We start from the raw sequence: 23,382 nt of genomic DNA, 5'->3' as shown, positions 1-23,382 counted from the left end.
ATGGCGAAATGTCTGGGGTGCTTTTTGCCTTCTGTCCCCTGATGACATACAATCCAGTTTTTCACAGCTCCTAAGCATTTTTTTTTTCATTTAAATCACTTGATCTCTCAGCCGTTGTGTCAGGCAGGCAGGACACTATGATTAAACCTGTTTTATAGAAAATTGTGCAAGCATGTTCATGGCTTTGTTTTGCTCACCTTGTCCAGCTGTCTATGCAATTCCAAGGACTTTCTTAAAATGTCAGATTTTTTCTTGTTTTCATTGATGAAGTCATCACAGAGGTGCCTGAGCTCCACACACCTGGGCCTGATGGAGTCCACCGCATAATGGTGGTTTTGGATAAGCTGGTCTCCAGCCAGTGCAAGCAGTTGGGCCTTCTCCAGGGGCTCCTGGAAAATGGACATCCACGGTCAAGTGTGAGAGGCTTGGGTCAGAGCCAGGACTTTTTGGAGGCTGTGTGCTGAACCCGGAGGGAGGCTGCAGAGATGCTGCTGAGCCAGTCTTAGCTGGGGAACCTGAGAAAGCTCCCCACCGGCTCCAGATTCCCAGGGAGCCTAGCCTAGTCCACACTTCCCCCACTCTGGAGAATAGCAGTCATTCATTCAAATTTGTGGGGCTCTGAGGATAGTGTTAATAAGCCCAGGGATTTTCCATCCCATGGAGAACTGAGATAGTAACTAAATTATACAGATCATGAAGTGATTATAATTGCGATAAGCTTTAGGGCAGAAAATTGTGATTTGTTATTGTGCACATAGTAAGAGACTCTGCTCTGAATCCCACTACTGACTAAAAGGGAAAGGAAGAAAAACAGACACTTGAACCTAATGAGAATTGGGGTGGGCTGAAGTTGAGAAACTGGTACAGACCTGGTGTGGGCACCTCTATGGTAGACAGGGCTCATTAGAAGCATGTTTATCTAAAGCCCTTCCCTTGCAAGCCTAGTTGTACACACCTGTAATCCCAGCACTTGGGAGGCAGAGGCAGGAGGATTATGAGTTCAAAACCAACCTGGGTAAAGTAAGCAAGATCCTGTCTTAAAAAAAAAGACAAAAAACCCAACGCAGAACGAAATAAAGCCCTTCTGAGGCCCACAAGGTCCCTGCCTTCCCTCACCCCGCCTACTCAGGGACCATATTTCCTCCCTCTTTCTGTCACTTTGTTCAAACCACACGTGCCGCATTTTCCTGTTTTTAAGCATCCACTCATTCATCCGCCACATTTTGCTGAGGGACTACCACGAGCCAAACACCAAACTTCCCAGGTGGTAGGGGTCAGGTGGTAAATAGACAGGCACAACTCCCCGCCCTTGTGACGCCTGCAGTGTAATGGGAGATACAGGTCATAAACATCAACACGGGCTGTATAGTATCTTAGACAGCATCCAGTGCCATAAGAAAAATCCAACCTGGAGAGGAGAGCGGAGTTCTGCTGGAGGAGCTGCTGTTTCAAATGAGGTGCTGAGAGAAGGTCCCACTGAAAAGGTGCTTTCTGAGCTGCGCAGTAAAGAGTTAACCAGCAGGGCCGAGACCACTTTGCTAAGAAGGGCTGCTTATACCAGGTGCTGTAGGCTTCCCCTGAGCACCCCTGATGTCAGCAGAAAGGCCTGCCTGTGAGGTTGGCTCTTGTTGGCGTCTAGGGACTTAGATCTGGGGAGGGTTTTTACAATTCCCTGATAAGAACAACTCCACACTTGTGAGCACTTGCCTAGCATGTGTGAGGCCCTGGGTTTGATCTCCAGCACTGAAAAGGAAAAATCGGCTACTGTGACTAGATGGTTTGTGCAAATGACATGGTTTATACAGAATGCCTGTTTTCTTTGTGGAAATGTGATGTTCTAGGACATGCCAGGCAGAGGCTACCTACGTGACCCGCCCCCATAAAAACTCTGGGCGTGGAAGCCTCTAAGGAGCTTCCCTGGTAAAAAGCATTTCACAAGTGTTATAACTCCTCGATGGGGGAATGAAACATGTCCTCTGTGACTCCACCGGGGGAGGGCTCTTAGAAGTGTGTGCCTGGTTGCCTCTGGGCTTTGACCCATGTACTTTATCTGTTTGCTGATTTTGCTGGGTATTTTTTCACTATAATAGATATAACTCTGAATACAGCTATATGCTGACTCTTAGCAAATCTTCAAATCTAAGCACAGTCTTTGGACCCTTGACATCCATGCTAAGATCTGAGTAAGGGACAAGTCATTTGGTTCTTGGCCTTGAGGTGTGTGGGTTAGAAAAGCCAGAGAAGCTGGAAGGAAGGAAGTGTGGCTGGAGCAGAAGGAACAAGCAGCAAATGAGTGGAAGATGTGACCTAAGAGGGAAGAAGGGGTGAGGAAGCTTTCGCTGTCATCATGAACACTTTGGCTTCTACTCATCGTGACATGAGAATTCTGGAGGGTTTTGAGGGGCGAATCTCACTCATATTAAGAATTGTTCCAGTGTTGCAAATGACAGAGTAGGGAGACCAGGTGGTGACTACTGTAGTAACCCAGCCTAGAGAAGTGGCTTCAAAAAGACCAGGCACCAATCTAGCTCCTGCCCCAGGATCCTTTCTGAAATGCTCTTTCCTGGGTCATTCAGGTCTAAGCTCCAGGATCAAGTCCTCACAGGGCCTTCCTGACTTGTGTAAAGTCATAACTCCAACTCATCCACTCAGGCCTGATCTCTCACTTTATTTTAACTTTTCAACAGTATTTATCTCTACCTAAAAGTTATTTTCTTTATTTAATGTAACATATAATTCCTCCCTCCTCCACCTACTACCACCAAAAGCTGCATGAGAGTACTTATTAGGCACCAATAAATATTTGATCAACGAGATGTAAGAACGAACTAATGAACTGGATGATACAGTGATGGTGCTTTGTGGGCTGTGTCTCCAGGAGCATACAGTCCATAACACCCTTGTCAACCACAGTAAGCATTCAGTAGACCACATTTGCCCTGGTTTGGCTGTTTGTAGTAATACAAGGAGTCATGATGATGCCAGGTGAAGTCAACTTGTCCCCCTCTTACTTTGTACTGGTTTATGATTTCAACGACTTGAAAACCTCTGCCCTCCTACCCCTTCATCCACCAAGCCTTGCAGAGACCACATCCTTCTGTCACACGTCAAGAATTCTGACCTGTCTCCATCACCTCCTCATCACTATCTGTTTAGGCCTTTGTGCTTTCTCACAGTGACAGCTGTGCAGTTGCCTGCATTTCCTTTAGGCTCTCTCTGATGGTTAATTTTGTTTTTCAACTTGACTAGATTGAGGGATACCTAGAAAATTGGTAAAATGTATCTCTGGATACATCTGTGAGGGAATTTACAGGTAAGATTGCTGTGTATGTTAGTGAACGGAGTGGGAAAGACCTGCCCTGGATGTGTGTGACATCATCCAATAGGCTGATGTTTCCAGGTGGAAAGAAAAAGTGGAGAAAGGGAGAAGCTTGCACACACAGGCACACTTGAACCTTCTTACATAAATGTGTGGTTTTTTTTTTTTTTGGGCCTGCTGTTGCCAGAGGACATCAGACTCCAGACTCCCGATTCTTCAGCCTTTGAATGTGGACGTCCACCCACAGCTCTCTAAGGGGCTTTTGGGATTTCAGCCTTGCACTGGGACTGCACCATGGCCTCTGTCTTTTGCTCTGGCTTCCAGCTTTTTGGGCCAAGCAGCTACTGCCATCTCCAGCCCACAGATGGTCATTCCATCTCTGATGATATAAGCCAATCTAACAGAACCACTCTTCTGGTCATATACATTCTACTAGTTCCATTTCTCTAGGGAACTCTGCTCCAAACCATGCCCCAGACTGATGACAGAGCAGCAATACCAACACATTACCATGTCTACATCCCTCCCGAACTTCAAGTCCTTTTCTGGCCTCCCAAGGTCTTCAAGAGCAAGTTCAAACTCCAGAGCAACGCTCACAGGGCACTTTATTACCTAGCTATAAGCTCAGCAGGCCTCTCACCAACTCCTCTTCCTCTACCTCCCTCTAGTCCAATCTCTGCTACAGCTGTACTTATGGCCATTTGCCACTCTCCCAATATTCAGGCAGCTCCAGACTCCTTTCTCCACCTGCTCTCTCTTTCTAGAAAGCTTCATGCTTCCTTCTTCCCACTCTCCTGACCCCACTGCTCCTATGCTCTCTGTACTATCTCTGTCTAAACTGCCCTCCAGTAACTTTCTCAGAAAAAGTTCTCATAACACTCTGTTTTTCTCTTGTTCAGAGCACACATTTCACTTTACCGTGATCACTTATCCATGTCTGCACTGTGCCACACACCCTTGGACAAGGACCAGCTCTTATGCAACTTAAAATAGGATGAGGCACATATTAGGTACTTAAGAATAAATGACTGCTGTGCAAAACAAAAAGGAGTAATGATACAGCAATAAAGAAACACAAATCAAGCAGTGGCTACTTAAAAGAACTCAGAGATAAAACACTCAGTGCTCTTGTTCTGAGCAGCAAAGGTCTGGATGCACGGGTCACCGTCCTGGAGAGAGATTCGAATGCTAATTCCTTGGGCAGTGAATTTTGATTGTCATTTTTATTATTCAGACCTTAGAACAGTGCTTGGCTTGGTAGATCAATAAATATTTGCAGAATGATTGAAGAGTGAATGAGAGACTCTTGCTATTACTGCTCTGACCCAGGAAATGTTCTCTAGCAGAATTTAAGGCCCCACTATCTCTGTGATACTAATAACAACAGCTGAAATTTACTGGGAGATTGCTGTATGTCAGGCACTGTTCTGAATGCTTTATTCTGATTATTATCTTTTACTCCCCCAATAGCCCCTATGAAATAGGTACTGTTTTACAAAAAGTAGTGGAGGTGCAATAGCCCCAGGTGACCAGGTAGGAAAAAGAAGAGTCAGGCTTCCAATTCAGGCTGCAAATCTGGCTCTAAGCAACAAAGAAAAATGGTTGCCCTTATTCTGTCCAGCTTAGACTTGTCTGAATTTAGTTAAAAATAGAAACATTGAAACTCAAAAAGGAAGTCTCTGTTGACTTATTTTGTTGAAAGTCCAGTTCCCTAATTTTTTAAGATTAGCTCAGAGTTTTCTGGTTCCAGGGAAATTCACCAAGAATACTTCCAAAGGGCCCAGCAGCAATCATAGCCTGCTGGTCACTTGACATGTGGTATCTCAACCTTCAGAACTGTTCTTAAAATATCTGAGATGTTAGACAAGAGATGGAACAGGTCTAAATGTTGCTGGGGGAAATAGCCACAGAGATAATTTCAGATCTGGGTGAAAAATCACTACAGTGCACATGAATGGAAAATAGTAATAATAACCCCAACTTATGGTTAGGATTCATGAGTCCTTACTGTGCATCTAACCCACATAGTCTCCACAGGGACTCTATGAGACACAAATTATGACCTGTTTCATAGATGAGGGTACTGTGTTTAGAAAGGCTGACACTTGGTTAGGACCATCCTGCTGTAGTTGTTAGAGCCAAGATATGAGTCTAATCTGAGGACTCTCAAACCGGTGTTCTTGTCACCTCCCAGGCTGCCTGAGCTGTCCATGTGTGCTGTGCAGACGGCTGCACAGACAAGACTGAAATCCTTCTGGTGCCTGCAAGCAACTTACTACAAACCTTCCAAATTAAGGGGTTTTAGTTTATATAGCTCCTATTCAAGATAGTCAACCAAAACTCCAAAGCAAAAAAGAAATGACAAAAATGATTAAAAAATGATTTTAAAAAAGGGCTAAAATCTGGTTCTCTGCCCACAGCCTATCTAACATTTTTCAGATGCTGAAAATTCCAGGAGACTAGATAGCCAAGCTGTAACATGTAAATCAGACATATTTATTGTAATGACAGCTGATTTTCCCCTGAGGACTCTGCTGTGAAGACAGATGAAAGCTGACAGTGTTCACCATGGGAAAAAATGGTGAGAAAGCGGATGATGCAGCCCCATCAGGGAATCCCACAGACAGTGGCACCAGAATGGAATGTCTATATGGGAGATGGGCCAGATGAAACAAGAAAGTCAGAAATGAATAGTGGAATGAGAGTGATAAACACATGTAAGTTCATTGTACTATTTATCTGCTCCCCCGTGTTTCTGAAAATTCACAGAGACAAAAAAGCCATGGCCCTCCTGCTAGATGACATCCTTAGGATGCTGGTGACCTGGCTTCTGTGCCTTGTTTGACATAGTAGCTTTGAGGGGAGAGATCAGCCTTGGGGGAAGAAGTCAAGGCTGATTTGGGTTGGTTCCCTTACCCTGCCTCAGTATATTTTCCGCTGGCCCATTAACAAATGTCTTAGCATGCCTCACAGCCAGAAGCCCACAGAAACTTCCCCTTTTACAGAGGACAGTGGTTGAAACCACTGTTTTTCAGAATCAAGAAGAATTCAAGGATTGCTAGCCCTCAAACTAGATCAGATAAAGAGCAGGCTCAATTTGTATGTGACAGGAGTCTGGTTAGTGTGTGGCTCAGAGGTTGTCTGCGAGGATTATGTCACTGTGCAGCAAGAGGAAGCTGGTACCAATCCGGAACTAGTGTGGGAGGAAAGTTGACCTTGAGTGCTGAGAAAAGGATGAGCTCCAGTCTGGTGGATTGTGGCCTTGTTCCTTTAACACTTAACAGGAAAAAAAGAGGGAGACCAGCCAAGCTTTAACTATCTGAAGAAACAATACCCTCTTAGAGATCTGAGAGAAGTCACGCCCAGAAAGACCCTGGGTAGGATGAGATAGCTTTGTTTGGTTTACCCAAAGGCAGAGAAATAGGTGTACTGCATCCTTTAGCAAGTGGGTTTAAAAATAGCTAAGCAAGATGCAGGATGGGTAAGATCAACCTTCCTGGGCTCCACAGCTCGTATGCAGTGTGTTAGTCCATCGACCTAAGAATTTTGCCCATGAAAGATGGAGCCATGGATTCTCAAAGCATCTCTATTTCCATGACCACAGGTCTCAGCCTTTCCTCTGTTCTGCAAACTTTAAAGTATGTTCCAAGAACCATGAGCCTGAGGCAGTAGGCAAAAGAGAGGAAGGCAAGATAGTCATGCAGATCCACCACCACTATTTAAAAACACAATGCAGGGCATTCTTCAGTGGTTTCCTGTTTCACTGAAAATAAAATCTCAGGCTCCAACATGAGCACCTGGCCCCTGTCCATCTCTCCCACCTCATTTCCTCCTGGTTTACTGTGCTCCAAGAACGTTTCTTGAACCCACTAACCCTGTTTCCACTATAACACCTTTGCACTTGCAACTATCTCTGCCTCAATGGTATTCTCCCAAAGCTTTTCATGACTAAAGAGGCCTCAGAACAGAGGTCACCATTTCAAAGGCCTTGACAGACCACCCCAGCCAAAGTAGCACCCCCAAGCTATTATGTCCTGTTTTTTCTTCACATCACTATCTGATGTTTTTATTTATTTGATTGCTTTTAAATGAAGGAGCCACCTTCATTTATATATGAAGGCATTTTTGTTGATGAGGTATTTTTCCTTATTATATGAATTTATATAAGCAAAAATACATGGTATCTATATTTAATAAGGAGTTCTCTTGAAAAAAAACTAAAACCACATAAAATTGGGGCTGTCCTGGAGCATCTGTAATGGAGTCATCATTTTTGTGAAATTTGATTTTCCCATTGTTTGGTCAGTGTTTCTAAAGACTCACAGCCTGTAGCACCCCAGTGCTTAGCTGTCAGAGCATCACTGCTAACTGGAAGAATGCTCACTAGAAAAGGATGGATTCCTGAGAGAGGATCTGAGTGCACAGGTGTTCATGCATGTGCAGGAGTACCTCCAGCTCAACGTGACCTGGGTTTTGTATCCTTCAGGGGCATCTGTCTCTAACTGTAGTGTGCATGTCAGTCACCCAGAGATTTTATTTAAATATGGATTCCGATTCCAAGGAAGGGCCTGAGATTCTGTACTTTTAACAATCTTTTGCTCAGGTGATTCCTATGCTACTGGCCAGAGGCTCACACTTTGAGAAGCAAATCTCTAATACTACAAAATTATCATCTGGGAAGTCGCCTCTAGATTAGCTCAGAAAGGAAGTGCTAATCACAGGGGACTCGGTGCCCAAGAGACAAAAGTATAAAGAATCTAATTATGGAAAAGCAGAAAGGCACTTCTCTGGAAAGAGATGAGTCATCTCTTAATTCATAATAAACTAAATCTGTAAGAACTTAAAATAGAATCACTTCTGTATGCTGAGTAGAGTACCGATTGGAGAACCTGCTTAATTCTGGTATAAGAATTGTAAAATTCATATTGCTAACAAGTCTGATATTTATAACCCCTGTGGCATGAAAAAGGAGAAAGCTTTTGTTGATTTTTGTGTAGCAACAGAACTAATGTAGACTAATTTCCCTCTTCTAGGGCCTTGTTTTTGTTACTGTTGGGTTTTTCTTGGCTTCCTCTTTCAAAGTTTCCCCTTCTTACCATCAACCCCCTCCCATATATCTAGGCTACAGAGAGAAACTCTAAGCTGACTGATGCTAAATGATTTGATGAAAAATTCACACATTGAGGTTTCTCCCACTTGGTTGCTGACTCCGTGAGAGGCAGAGCTGGCCCAGAGTCCTCACCACTTTGAGAACTCTGGACGGCCAGTATAATTTCTTACAGTTGTTAGCATGCATATCTCCTTGGGGACCGGGGGTGGGGATGGGGTGATTAAAGGACAGGATTTGGGCATTCCTGTGTCCTTTAGCAAACCTCCAACAGCACTGATTAGCCATGATCTGTCATTATCCACAGTGACTGCTCTAATAGTATGAAACAAAAACATAAAAAACAAACCTGGCCTTTTTCCTCCAGCTTTTTATGTTCCTTAATAAGTTGCTCCACATGTATCACACTCTCTCCGATGCCTGTGAACTCTGCTTGCTCTTCTAGTAAGTTCTCCAGGGCAAGCCTCACCTATGAGACACAGTAGAGCGGAAGTAAACAACAAGCACCACTGGAGTTATAGGTTTATGCTTTAAGCAAACTTGAAAATCCAAAAAGGATCAGGATTGAGTGTATCTATATATGCTTTTTCTTCCTTCTTTCCTCCCTCCTTCTCTCCCTCCTTTCCCTCCCTCCCTCCCTCTCCTCCCTCCCTCTCCTTCCTCCCTCTCCTCCCTCCCTCTTCTTCCTCCCTCCCTTCTTCCTCCTTCCCCTCCCTCCCCTTCCTCCCTCCCTCTTCTTCCTCCCTCCCTTCTTCCTCCTTCCCCTCCCTCTCCTTCCTCCCTCCCTCCCTCTCCTCCCTCCTCTCCTCCCTCCCTCTCCTTCCTCCCTCCTGCTTCTTCCTTCCTGCTTCCTTTCCTCCCTCCCTCTCCTTCCTCCCTCCCTCCCTCCCTCCCTTCCTTCCTTCCTTCCTTCCTTCCTTCCTTTCTTCAGCTCATTACCTTTCTAATTAAATTGGAGGGTTCAGGTGGGAATATAAACTAGTACAACCACTCTGGAAAAAAATTTGGAGGCTACTTAAAAAGCTAGACATCGATCTACCATTTGATCCAGCAATACCACTCTTGGGGATATACCCAAAAGACTGTGACACAGGTTACTCCAGAGGCACCTATACACCCATGTTTATTGCAGCACTATTCACAATAGCCAAGTTATGGAAACAGCCAAGATGCCCCACTAGAAAATGTGGTATCTATACACAATGGAATTTTATGCAGCCATGAAGAAGAACAAAATGTTATCATTCACTGGTAAATGGATGGAACTGGAGAACATCATTCTGAGTGAGGTTAGCCTGGCCCAAAAGCATTTATTGCCCTCAACACAGAGAAACTAAAGCAGATACCTTAAAAGCAACTGAGGCCAATAGGAGAAGGGGACCAGGAACTAGAGAAAAGGTTAGATGAAGAAGAATTAACCTAGAAGGTAACACACATGCACAGGAAATCAATGCGAGTCAACTCCCTGTATAGCTATCCTTATCTCAACCAGCAAAACCCCTTGTTCCTTCCTATTATTGCTTATACTCTCTCTTCAACAAAATTAGAGATAAGGGCAAAATAGTTTCTGCCGGGTATCGAGGGGGTGGAGGGGAGAGGGAGGGGGTGGAGAGGGTGGTAAGGGAGGGGGTGGGGGCAGGGGGGAGAAATGACCCAAGCCTTGTATGTACATATGAATAATAAAAAAATAAAAATAAATGAATTGGAGGGTTCAAAGGCACTTACAGACAAAATATGAGAACTACATTAAACAGATTATCAATAAAAAAGGGAAGGCAAGGCATCACTGAAATGTCATGACTATCAAAGGGAAACAGATTCTAGAACATTGCTACACCACTGAAAAAGCTGGGGTGAGGGGATCTGTGAAGAAGCAAGGTTATAAAGAGAGAGCTGGATTAGGAAAAGAGGAAATCCCACTCTCAAAGCATTGAGGAGAAGAGAAAAACAGAAGCCTATACCAAAAAAGGATATTATATGAAAAAGAAAACAATACCTTACAAAAATTGTGTTCAAAGTGCTGTAGTTGTAGGCACTGGGTAAGCTTCAGGTGATGCTCAAACCAAAACTGACCAAAGGCTTTCTCTGTTTCATTCACTTGAGCCAATAACCTTTCAAGAAAAAAATGAAAAAGCAACTTTATGTTAGCATTCTCTTCTACAGGTGTCCACACAGGTCTGTTATGTGCATACTGCCTGCTTTCAGTCAGTGCTACTAATATCCCCATCATTATTAAAGGCTATGCCACCCATGTCTTCTTGTGTTTCAGTGGGTCACCTTGCATTCCACTTTCCAAACAGGATCCCCACAGTGCAGGCAGAAACTTCAAATCAGATGCACCCACTGTGCTTTAAAATGTGCTCCAGGTGACTTTACCTTTTTGCCTCGTTTTTCCCCACCTGAAGCTACCAATGTGTAAAGTGTAGAACCAAGGCAAAGTGTTATTTGGAAATATAGATCAATACATACTGCCATCTCCTTTGAAATCCTTGAATGGGAGCATATCACAAAGGAGGGAATGAACTCTTGTAAAAAGGTCTCTGTAGGTTAATACCAGATGGACATAATCTTTTTCCCTTGTTGTCTCAAATATTATTCTTTTTTCAGACCCACTAAGACCAAACAGTAGCTGTTTCAATCTGGTTTGGGTTGTTTTAGATCACCTAGATATACTTGTTCTCTCCTCAAAAAGCAAGTCCCATACTACTCACTCACCTTTCCATGGTAGCTACATTTTCAAGTTCATTGAGGCTGAGCTTGCTGGTGGGATATTTGGACACTGGTTCCTGGACACATGACAGTAATGTGGCCCCTTGCTTTCCAAGTAATTTCAGCTCATCCTAGAAAAAGAAAAATATGGACTCTCTTAGAAGGAATTAATAAAAAAAAATTTTTGGTATTTGGTGGATGAAGAGAATGGTAGATTGGCATGCTTTTTGTGTAGGAAATTAAATGCCAAAGAAGTAAAGATGCTGCTTTAAAAACTTATTCTTAGTCATAATTTAAAAAATCCAAATAAACCAAAAGATATATACTGGAAAATATAAGTCCTTTGTCTCCAACCTGTCTACTTTCCCTCTTCAAAAGCAACATTTGTTTACATTTTTTTGTATATCTCAAGCTGTTATAAATCAAAAAGAAAAGTAATTAATAAAATCCAAGACAATGACCGGAAACAAGAACATTACAGATATTGAATATTAAGTGTTAGAAATTGGCAAGCAATAATAACATAATAATTGCTAGTTGACCATGAAAATACCACATGTGGGCACATGAATAAACACCTGTCTCTCCATCTGTGGTATTGTTCAGTCATTGAAGTTTGGCAGAAATGGGCAGCAATTCCAGTCAGATGTGGAAAGATTTGTCCTCCCAAGGCAATTCCACTCTGCTCTTTCATCATCAGGGCTTTACAACTGGGGAAGGCTATTTGCTCCCAAATCCAACAGCTCGAGGCCTCTCCTTAGACAGTGCAAGTCATGGCTCATTGCCCTGAGCAATGACAAAGGGAGCAGAGGCTAGCACAGAATTTTGCTCTTGGGAATTCTGGGTTGTTTCCTGGGTCACAGATGCTGGCTGGCTTGGTGTGGACTGGAGAGTTACAACAAGCCGACAGTTCTAAGAATCAAACAAATGTTCCCCTCTGTGCACACAAATGCCTCTTCTTTTAGGTCCCACTATCCTTTCAGCCGTCCTACAGTTCATTCCCTCAGGGAGGAGTTCTGTACGTCTCTACTCAGTTCATACAGAAGTCCTGGGCCCTCTCAGCCTCACACCTTTCTTCCTTATCTCCCACTCCAATCCAGTATTTTCCCCAGAGGGTTATGTTGTCTCTATCAGTCTTAAACTTGTCCCTGGATCTGGTTGATGAGAGACTTCACTTCTCTGAGATAGCCCTTCAGAGTTCTTTGGAAGTTCCTGGCTCTGTTCACTCCAGGCAATGCCCCATGTCAGTCACTTTTTTTTTCTGATATGGAGATTGAGCCCAGGACCTTGTGTATGCTAGGCAAGTGTTCTATCACTGAGCTACACCCCAACCTTCCAAGTCAGCCACCTGACAGGAAAGATTGGCTCTCTGGTCTTGGAATTGGACATTTCTCTTCTTTTCCACTACCAAGTGTCAAGTGTCAACCTCATTTCTTCTTATCTCAATAATGCTCATTAAATATTAGTAGGATAGGTAAATTAATAATAGTCTGAAAGAAATCAGGTTGCAGAGAAATAAAGACAAATCCGATATGATGAAGAAAAAAGTACTCATGAGTCAGTGTTCTTAGCCTTTCCCTCTTCCTACCCAATAAAGAGGGTCTTGGCTTTTCCTACTCAGAGATGGGAAGCAAGGTGGAGAGGCTAAAGGAGAAGAGGCATACAGCTAGGACAGAAGGGGACGATGAGGAGACAGTGGGGGGTAAGGATACACTCAGAGAGCAGCAGAGCATGAGGGAAGTGTGTGAGGCCAAGTGATATCATACACTGCGGACCCCTTCACACTGCTAAAAAATATACAAGCAAAAATCGTCACCTGGAAACGACTTTGGGATTGAACTGCCTAGTCAGCCTTAGTAGGGTTACACAAATCTACAATAAAAGGAAAGATGGAGGAACTGAAGTGCTTTAAAAGAGTACATATAAGTTACCCAGCCCCAAAAACAGCTTCCATGAAAAGAAAATATCCTTCATAGTTTGGAGCATTTATTTATTCTTTACTGCCAGTACTCAGGCTGGATGGAGGAGGAACTCAGGACACTGTTTTCCAGAACATGTGCATAAATTCATGATCCCTTCCTTGAGTTTCCTTTCTTTGTGCAGCCAAGCCCCGGGTGGTGACAGGACAGGTACTGCTTGCAGGGTGAGAGGGAGAGACCACACCTGTCAAAGTTACCTTTCTCCTTAGGACACAGCAGCCCCCCTATGGTCAACTGTGGGGCGTTGTGCGCATTTGCTGAGTCCAGACTCTTAACTCTCCATTAAGTGTGGCAGACACAGCTGGACGGGTGGGCATGCTGAGCTGTGTGCCTGTCTCATTCAGCAGAACTGTAACCTTTCCCAGGTTGTATGCACAGGGCTCTCTCTTCCTTCCTGTGCCTCAGACGAGATAGGGAAAACAAGATTTCAAATCTTAACACAAAGCTACATCTAGTTGGACAGAAAACAGCCCATACCATGTCTGGAACTGGAGCACTGTTTGATTTTAAGAATGGATTAAGAGTCAAAGTGTGGCTCAGCCTGAGGGGAAGGAATTTATGTTTCTAGAAAAGAGATTTCTTTCAAGTTTAAAAGTTTGATATGATCATTCTGAGATTTTTTTTCTATATAAACAGATGCTTCGATATACCAGGGTGACCAAAAGAAAAGTGAGTCTATTGGAAGGTAGCATTGAACAAAACAGGAAAAAATCCACAGAAAATTAGCAAATGAGGATGTAAAAATGCTTTAATTCAGTGGCTTTCCTACTTTGACTGTAGAGGTGATTGGTAGCTGGTTACATGAACCTAAGATAAGGGATCTCAATGATTTCCAGGAGATAAAAAAATCAAGCACTCACGCCACATCTGCCAGTGCTGTGCTGTTTAACCAGAGACTCTCCAGGCTGGGAAGACAGTAAATCACACACTGTTAACTTTTATAGATATGTAAACAGACTAAAAGGTTCCCTATTCCAAGGAATAAATCTTATACTATACTGGTTTTTCACTTGGAAAAGAAACTTTCTAAATGAAAAATAAATGGCTCAGTTGCTCATAGAATCTTTGGTTCACCAGCTAGGGCTCATGAAAAAGCACTCGCCTACCATGCATGATGCTCCAGCATGGGTGTGGGGCGGGGGGGCAGGTAAAACACTAATGAGTAAAGTAAAATATGTATAAATTACCATATAACTACTAAGTTACTAATAAAAGAGGAAAAAGAAAATTAATCATTTTGATATTCTTGCTACTAAGTTACAAGATAAGGAATAAATCAAATATGTAGTAGGCCAAAAATTAGTAATCACAAAACGACCTTAAGAACCCTCTCTCTGCCTTGTATTCAAAGAATATTATTATTACTTGGTAAAATAAAGACAGAATAATTTTTTAAATCCCAATTCACCTAATAGTCTTTCTTTTTTTGTCTTGGTGAGATTGAGGTTTGAAATCAGGGCTTCATGCTTGCAAAGCAGACACTCTACCACTTGAGCCACATCTCCAGTCCCTTTTGCTCTGGTTATTTGGAGATGGAGCACTACTGGGCTGACCTTAAACCATGATCTTCCTCATCTCAGCTTCCCAAGGAGCTAGGATTACAGACATAAGCCGCCAGTGCCTAGCTCACTTAATATTCTTAACCAAAGCAAATACTTAAACAAATTAATTTGTCTTGAGAATTTTATTCTTAAATAGTTATAGGTCTTCACCATGATTTTAGAGCAATACGGACTATAAACACAAGCATAACATTTAGTTCATGCACAACTGCATTTATTTTCTTTCTAAAAAGCTAATTAAATGGAACATTCTAAATTCCCTTCCCTTGTCTTACGAAGTAGATAAGGGTATTTAACTAAACTGAGATATGACAATTAGAGCATAAAATATTTCTTATAATTGCCAAAGAATATTTCACATTATATGTATCTTCAAGTTCTCCCGCTACATAATTGGTGTGAAATTTTAGCCTCCTTTCCCTAGAGTTTTTTAATTCTGAGAACAGCTGGTTACCCTACCCAGGAAATGCCCTTACTTCATCTTAGAGATGGGTATTCCTGCCCCTGTACTTCTGGAGAGCCCTGCCCATGTAGAAAGGACAGCACCCACTCATCTGCCTTTGCTGGGGCACCCCCTGCACAGAAAGCAGGACCTACCTGGCTGTTTTTCACATCCCAGATACGTGTCCTTGTCTAAAATACAAATTGTGTGTGTGATGCTGGGGTGACCCCATCTACTGCTGAGCCGTAGCCAACCTCTAAAACCCACGTTTTTAAAACCATTTTCCCCAGAGCATTGCATATGTCCTTGCTACACTGAACTTGGGAAGAGCCAGACTCTTGTATCTGATCCCAAATTTGCAAAACTGCTTTGCTTGATGGTCTCCAGAGACCTTCTCGCCTGACCTGTGTCATCATCTCTGTGCTCTGCTCTGCTGCCTCTCCTTGGAATAAGGCAGAGGCACTGTGCTCACCAGCCCCCTGCAGGGAGCTCCTGCACACTTGTGCCTGTCAGCCACTCTCTGCATCCCTCTCACCACCCTCTCTCCTATTGACCACCTGCTCTGCAAACTCCTGCAGGTCTTGACTCTGTACAACTGCAAACCCTTTCCTGCAGACTTCACGGAGTCACCCCAAACCTGCCTTTCTGCAGCCTGGGCCTCCCAGGAATCAGGGGGAGGTGAGCTTGGCCAACATATTTGGAACAGAAGACCTCCAAGCTTCTCAGAGGCATTTCCTGGGAAAATTTCCAGGATGCTGTAGGATTTCACAGTTTCAGTGCAGATATTTTGATTACTCAGATAATCCTGGGAATACATTTTAAATTCTTTTTGGATGACAACCTCCTTTAAGACAGAATTTAGCACTGCTTTCTGGCACCTGGAAGAATTAATTTGCCTCAACCACTAGACTCTGAGACTCCCTTAACTCAACTCTCTGTTTCTCGAGGCTGCATTTTTTTTTGTTTTTCCTGGCACACTATGGCGGGTACTCAATAAATGTTGAATAAAGGAACAAATCAACCTTCTAGCAAAACATTCTTGCAAATTTGGGGTCACCAGTTAAGAGACCAGCTCTTCCCAACTGGTGATGCTCCAAGACCATAGACAAGGCTAAGATACACAAACCATTCAACCCTCACTTTGCTGCCCCAGTGAAAATGGGCCTTCTGGGAAATAAAGAATCAGTCTGTTTGGGCTTCTCAAGACAGAAAGGAGTTGGCACCCATGGAGAGAAGTCCCAGGAAGACTTCTCTTACTGCATGGTTGACAAACCTGCCCTGTTTCTTTCTCAGCAAATACTGACATGAATCATTTAATATGTGCCTCTCCTTAAACCCAGCTCAGAGCACCTCCCATAGTCCTTTTTTCTTATCTAACTAGCCCCAGATAAAAAGACACATCTGTGAGAAACTTAGTCATTTTATTAGTCTGCTCCAAAACTTCATAACAACTATCAGAGAGTTCACACTTTGAGTCCATACCCTCCTCCCCTCTCCCCTGCAAATTTAGTGTGGTCTTGCTCTGTCTTAAGCAGTCACACAAGTGCTGCCTTGGACCTGTGCTCACACACATCATCCCACCAACACAAACTGGAAGGAGTTAGCCTTCTCTGAGCTGCTTCCCCAGCTCTCACATTCACGGGACTCCAGAGGTTTTCCTCTTCACCTACTGCCTATCCAGAAGTTCTAAGGTGGCCAGTGGACACCAAGTGATCAGAGACAGAAGAAGAGGAGGGCTTCATTTTTCATTCTGTTCCCAGCTCTCTCACCTGCAGCTTGTCCTGCTGCCTTGTGTGGGACATGAGAAGGTCTTCCGTGGACAGCATGCCTCTGGGAAGCTCTGTTGTAGCCAGGGAGGCCCCAAATGTCTGTAACATCTGAGCAGTCATCTTCAATGTCAAGGCAAAGTTTTCTATGGCCTGGAAAGTCAGACAATCATAACAATGTGCAGAGATTAGCATCCACATTTTGCTCTCTCCATGAAAGAGCATGGACTAGCTACTTCTGAGTGCCTGGGATGTGCCACACATTGTCCCTGACTCTATAGATTTATGAGTCATCTTGATTTACATAGAGTGGGAGGTATTTTATTTACTTTCTATAGAGGAGGGAACTGAAGCTCCCAAGGGGTTATGTTAGTTACCTCAAATCATTATTTGGACAGAAGGGAAGGAAGGATTTAACCAAGGTCAGATATTTCAAAGCTGGGGCTCCCTATCCCCAAGAACACCTGAAAGTTGGAATCCATGTTTATAGCAGGTGCAGTGCTGCAAAGGGCAGAACCTTCTTTCTAATAAATGCTACCTTCTCTACTAGCCCCAGCACTGCCCTCTGTCCTCCTCCTCCCCTTGCATGCACGCCCCACTGTTTGAGGCCTCTGAGAGGTTCGTCAAAGCTGTCGAGAGGATGTGACAACCAGTGAAAAGATGAATGTGGTGATGTCACCTGTGACCTTTCAGAGGTCGCTTCTATCAGATGTGGGGAAGGATTGGGACCTCTTTCTATCATATCTCTTTCATAAAATGTGCCTGGTTTGTGTCCTATCCACTCAGGACCTTCCTCTGCTATTGAATAAATACCTGCTGACAGGATAAGGGCCTCATAGCTCATCTCCCAAATGAGATACCTGCATGTGAGCAGAGTGCTCAGTGGCCTGCCTTGGAAATAGGGACATTGCCCATAAAAGGGACCCTTGAGTCCCGCAAATCATTCCACTCAGCCAGAAGGGCACTGCCACAGCACCTCTTTCTTTCCTATGATGATTTTGCCCACGAAGGGTAAGCGCTATGTCACATTCATCCCCACACCCTCAGGGCATGGTACTGAGCCTGGCACACTGCAGGAGGTCCACAAAATAGCCGATGAATGGAAGAGTGGAAAAAGCAAAGAGACTCTACTAATTTTCCTCGGGAAAAAATGACCTCTGTTCCATTATCATACTTCTAAAAACCCAAGCCCACGTCACAAGGAATGCCCCAGATTTGACAGGGTCCTTGTCTGGGGCTGTGGCTGGCATCATGAGGTTTCCAGAACACCGCCCATCTCTATGTCTGAGCTCAAAGTCCCTTCTACTTCAGCCATTGTCATAGTTAAAGTATTGGACTTCGTGGAATCTCCCTGTTAGCACAAGCATTTGTATAGCCTCAACCTTGACCGTCATAGTGCTTGTGGCCTGGAAAGCCAAACACTTATGAAAATCTTTCTATTAAGTACATCAAAGTTTTGTTATGTTGATGTAATCTAGCATATGCGTAAGACACTCTTTCAACTGTATTCACTAATGGCTTGTGATGAATAACATAGAAAAACCCACTTACCAGGGAACTATTAAGACAATACAAGGTTATGATGGATTTGCTTTATGGGCACTCTGTCTTCTAATGCGTCTTAGTTAAGTATTATTATTGTCATTCCACATTCCATAGATGAGGAAACTGAGGCATATTGAGGCTACATAACTTTCCTGAAGTCATACAAAAAAATAAGTGGCAGATGTGGGGTTGAAGCCAGGTAATCTGGCTAGTGGGCTGTGCTCGTAAGCACTACATGTCATTCCTGCTCACAGTCAAAATTACAGTTAGCAAAATGGTATTTAAAACTAGGTCCCTGCAGACGTTGGCCTTAGAATTGAAGATGCTAATTAGAGTCCAGATTCTGATCCTTCCTTACTGTGTGATCTTGGAAAAGCCAGGTCATGCTGTGGAGTCCCAGAGTCCTCATTTGAAAAATAGGGATAACGCTTTCTATTCCGCATGGGGTTTTGAAATTTTTTGTTACCTTTTTTTTCCCCCCGTGGTGCTGGCAATTGAACCCAAGTCCTCACGCAGGCTAAGCAAGCGCCCTATCAATGACCTACACCCCCCAACCCAGCAGGGTTTTGTTCTGTTCTTAAGAATAAAAAAAAAAAAAAGCAAATGTCATAGGATCATGGGAACAGTAGAATATCTCACACATGTGAAATAATAATAACCCAGAGTGTCAAGTGCTAGACCTACAGATGTCATCCTGGGGACCCAGGAAAGCCATAGTATTCCTCTGCGGTCACCCTCTGCAAGTCAACTCGATTCCATGTTTTTCAGGAAAATTCACCTGGGAAATGGCCCAGAGGACCTGATCCTGATGGGTAGGAGAAGTAAAAAAGCTTGGCGTTATTCATGGCTCTGCCAGTACTTCACCATCTGACCTTAGACAAATCACCTCTTTATCTGAAGGTCAGTTTCCTTGGCTATAAAATAAGGTGACTGAAGAAAATAATCTTTAAAGTTCTGAGTTCTAACTTCTGAGGAAGTCTCTCAAAAATGTGACAAACCAGAAAGCACAATCTCTCTCTCTTGCTCTCTCTTTCTTGCTTTCTCTTTCTCTCTCACACGCACACGCACGCGCGCACACACACACACACACACAGCTATATGTTTCAATCATAAGATATAAAACAACAGGAGGTGTGGCCCAAACAGCAGAGTGCCTGCCTAGCAAGTATGAGGCCGAGTTTAAGCCTTAGTACCATTAACAAAAACAAAGATATAAAACAATGAAATGACGTGTGTTTCTATTGCACTCTAATTATTGCTAACTATATGGATGTACAGTCTATACAACACGTAAAATGCACGTACAGAATATCCCTGGGCTTTCAGTACTAGTTCTGCTTTTAAAGTTTACTGTCATGTGTTCAACACCTGCACAAAGTCAAGCCGTAGCTACAAACCGGGTCTAGCAAGGCGGGAAGTGTGCCAACATCTGCTCATGCCATCTCTAAATAAGCAGTTTTCATGAGCTCAGCTTTCTTGAACACTTTAAGTTCTTAAACAACTACTTTTGTCTTTGAAGTCAAGGTACATCTTTCAAATGTTTTCACTGCCAATCTGTCTTGTTTCAAAAAAGATTTGTGGCAACTTGAAAAGCATGAACTTTGTAATAAAACCAATGACTGCTAGAGAACTCACTGCAAACAGTTAGAAAGCCCAGCAAGGCGGTGGGGCAGCATTGCTTCTGATTATTTAAGTCACACAATAAATATCTAAGAAATGAAGAAATAAAGCTTAGAAGCACTCCAGGTCCACATTTTAAATTGTCTAATGACACTGGAAAGAGCCTCATCACACTCATTCATGACACTCTACTGAGCTTGCCTGCACATCTCTCACAGGTACATCTACTAAGAATCGCATGCTCATGAAGAACTTAACCACTCCCTTCTTTCTCATGAGATGTTCTAGGAGTCATTATTGCGGACACATGGATGAGAAGTTTCTGCCTAGGTCATGGGCCTCCCTCTAGGTCTCGGGAAACATGCCTTCCTTGGAATTCAATGACACACAAAGAAATGAAGGAGGAATTATAATATGTAGCTTTGAAATAAATGTACTGTGTTGCTAGAAATTTACTTTTGTTTCTTAAATTTCTTTTTTTTTAAAACATCACTATCTAAAACAGGGTAAATTCTCATACCTAATTAACAGTGTTCAGTGTTCATTAGTAAATGGTGGGTGACATGTTTCCAAGCTGACCAGACACAGAGAAGTGGTGGAAATACAAGTTATCATGACAGAGGAGAAGGGAGACTCCTGTTTTACTTAGAAAAGCTGATCTTTTCAAGGGTGGGGGCTAGGAGAGAGAAGAAGGGAGAATGAAACTTTACATAGAAACACTTATTATGTGGTGAGTGTCTTGGTTCATTTGGACTGTTACAACAAAAATACCTTACACTGAATAATTTATAATATATCCCACAGTTCTGGAGGCTGGAAGTCCCAAATCAAGGTGATGGTGAGGGGCCTCCCTCATAGATGGATGGGCCTTTGTGTGTCCTCCTCACATGACAGAAGGCACAAAGCAGCTTCCTTCAACCTCTTGAGGGTAGAACCTTCCTAACTTAACCATTTCCCAACAAATCCCATTTTTTAATATTATCACATTGGGTTCCAAGATATGATATTGGGGGGAGAACAACATTCAGACCATCACAGTGAGTTTTGATTCTTACTTTTTACTCATTAGTACTGAAACTTCTCCTTTCAAATAACAACTACCAAAACAAATAAGTAGGATAAAAAAAAGTAAAATACTATATACCAAGTGCTTTCACAAACCTTGTATCCCTTACTTCTCACATCAAGGTAGTCTTAATCTAGAAATTCTTGACATTGGCATTGTTTACATTTGGGCTGGATAATTTTGTTGTTGTTTTGGGAGTTATTTTGTGCATTGTAAGATGTTTAGCAGAGTCCCAGGTCAGTATCCACAAGATGCCCCAAACCACAACCCACCAAGTTCTGATTACAAAAACTGTCTAAAGTCATTGGCAAATGTCCTAGGGTGGGGGGAGGGTTAAAATTACTCCCAGCAAGAGCACCATTGTGTTAGTCCCATTTTAACAGGGGAAGAAATGAGTTTGAGAGGCTCAGTAACTCACCTGAGGTCAGACAGTAAATAATGGTGACAATATTTAAATGTAGCTTCTTCTGATTTCTTGGGTTTCAATTTATCTGTGCATTGGAGTTGCCTGAGGAGTTTTTTGAAATGTTAATGTCCCAGATCAGGTAAAATCATTTCCCTGAGGTATAGAAGGCTATTGGGATTTTTGAAAACTCCCAGGGTGCACCCCAGAGTCAGGGAGATTAGGTGGTCATCAAAAGAAAGCTCATTTCAACCTTCCCATGGTCAGACAGTCAATGGCAGTGACCTCCCACTGTTGATCTTGAACTCCTCTGCCTTCCAGGAAACAAGGAGAGATTCTGAAAAGCACATCAGCTGATACTCACGGTTCGGTGATTTATCCACTGGCTGTGGCGATATTCCAAAGTTCCTCCTAATTCCTGTGTCAACTGGCTTTTGTCAATGTAGCCATGAAGGTCAGAAACAGAGTTTAACATGACAATCTGTAAGAGAAAAAAAATTAAATATATTCCTCACAGATCATGAAACAGCTCACTTAGATTCTACTATTAACAATATATCACCTTTGCCTTATCAGGGATTTATATCCTAAGATGGTTGCTATATCCAGCAGAGAACTACTTTTTAAAGTCTTTTTCCATTGTTCCCTTTTGAACAAGGAATACCTAAGTGTCATTCAGCCTGTGACAAAATGGTGACTTGGATGAAGGAGTTCAGTTCCAGGCTACTGAGGTCTCACTTTAAGTGGATTTTGTCCCAAATTCCCAAGCTAAGGTATACTCTTCAGCCATCAAAGTCAAGTGCCATGCTGAAGTCTCAAAGTCTGCACTAAGAAGCTCCATAACAGCGGCCTGGTGAAAGAATATCAAAATGAAATTAGGAGTACAGGGACCCACAGCAGAGGTGTTGGAAAGATCCATCTATGTGATGAAGATGTTGGTGTGCCCCCAATCCTGTCTTACATGGAGGAGCTGTGGAGGTAAGAGGAAGTGAGCTTTTATAAACTAACAATCCTGCTGATAAACAAATACTCATGTGTAAAGGAAGCTGACATGTCCCCAAATTTCCTTTTCTCCACAGCAGTCTTGACCTGGGTGTGGCCTGGGCTCTAATTCACAAACTGTATTACACCTTCTCCTCACTTCTATCCGGCACAAGGACTCTTCTCTGCTGTATGAAACACATACTCCTTGAAGCCTTTAGCTAATGGCCTTGTATTTTTTTCACTCCATGTTGATTATTGTGAAAATTGATTTTTGGTTAGACATAAAAATGTAGACTTTTTCCTATGATTATACAGTATTAGTCAAGTGATCAATCCACTTTGGAATGAAAAATACATACAAATTAGGGCCCAAAATCTACAAGTGAAACAGAATTATACATTTTTATTTATTCATTTAATATTTATTAAACTGCTAATAAATGCCAGACACCGAAAAATAAAACTCATAAGTAATATGAGCCCTGCTGCAAAGGATTTGGATTTAGTGGAAACTGATGACTACATCTTCCTATATTTTAATCTGAAAACAGTTTGAGAATTTTAAAAATTATTATTGTGTTTTGTTTTGTTTGAGCCAGGGTCTCACTATGTAGCCCAGATTGGCCTCTAACTTTCAATCCTCCCATCACAGCCTCCTGAGTGTTGGGATCATAGGCATGTAACACCACACCCAGCTAAAAATTATTTTTATACATGACAGAAGGAGACAGAAAAAACTTAGTTTATCTGTGCCGTTCCCTCCTAAAAATTTTAAACCACTTATTCAGAGTTTCAAAATGATATTTTTAGTCTTTCTAAAATTAGGAGTTATAGAACAGGTAGCAAAAAATTACCAAGTTAAAAATGTATTTTGCTTTCA

General features: G+C 42.7%; 1 protein-coding gene across 8 annotated transcripts in view; it reads right to left on the bottom strand.

The window, feature by feature from the left end:
• Positions 1-23,382, bottom strand: part of Mcf2l2 (MCF.2 cell line derived transforming sequence-like 2) — a 210,382-nt gene that overhangs the window by 104,112 nt on the left and 82,888 nt on the right. For 6 of the 8 annotated variants that reach the window (XM_074073654.1, XM_074073653.1, XM_074073656.1 and 3 more), the window contains 6 exons: positions 21,883-21,999; positions 16,888-17,037; positions 11,142-11,266; positions 10,423-10,537; positions 8,776-8,895; positions 198-389 (listed from right to left, as the gene is read on the bottom strand). In XM_074073654.1, the coding sequence (XP_073929755.1) occupies positions 198-389; positions 8,776-8,895; positions 10,423-10,537; positions 11,142-11,266; positions 16,888-17,037; positions 21,883-21,999 (819 nt within the window). Of the gene's footprint in view, positions 1-197; positions 390-8,775; positions 8,896-10,422; positions 10,538-11,141; positions 11,267-16,887; positions 17,038-19,113; positions 19,241-21,882; positions 22,000-23,382 lie in introns of those variants that run through there. The other 2 variants (XM_074073660.1, XM_074073657.1) reach the window with 2 other exon arrangements.

The sequence above is a fragment of the Castor canadensis genome, chromosome 5, assembly GCF_047511655.1.
Source record: "Castor canadensis chromosome 5, mCasCan1.hap1v2, whole genome shotgun sequence".
Lineage (NCBI taxonomy): Eukaryota > Metazoa > Chordata > Mammalia > Rodentia > Castoridae > Castor > Castor canadensis.
Note: the sequence above shows the minus strand (reverse complement) of the source record. Positions and strands in the feature narration are given on the sequence as shown.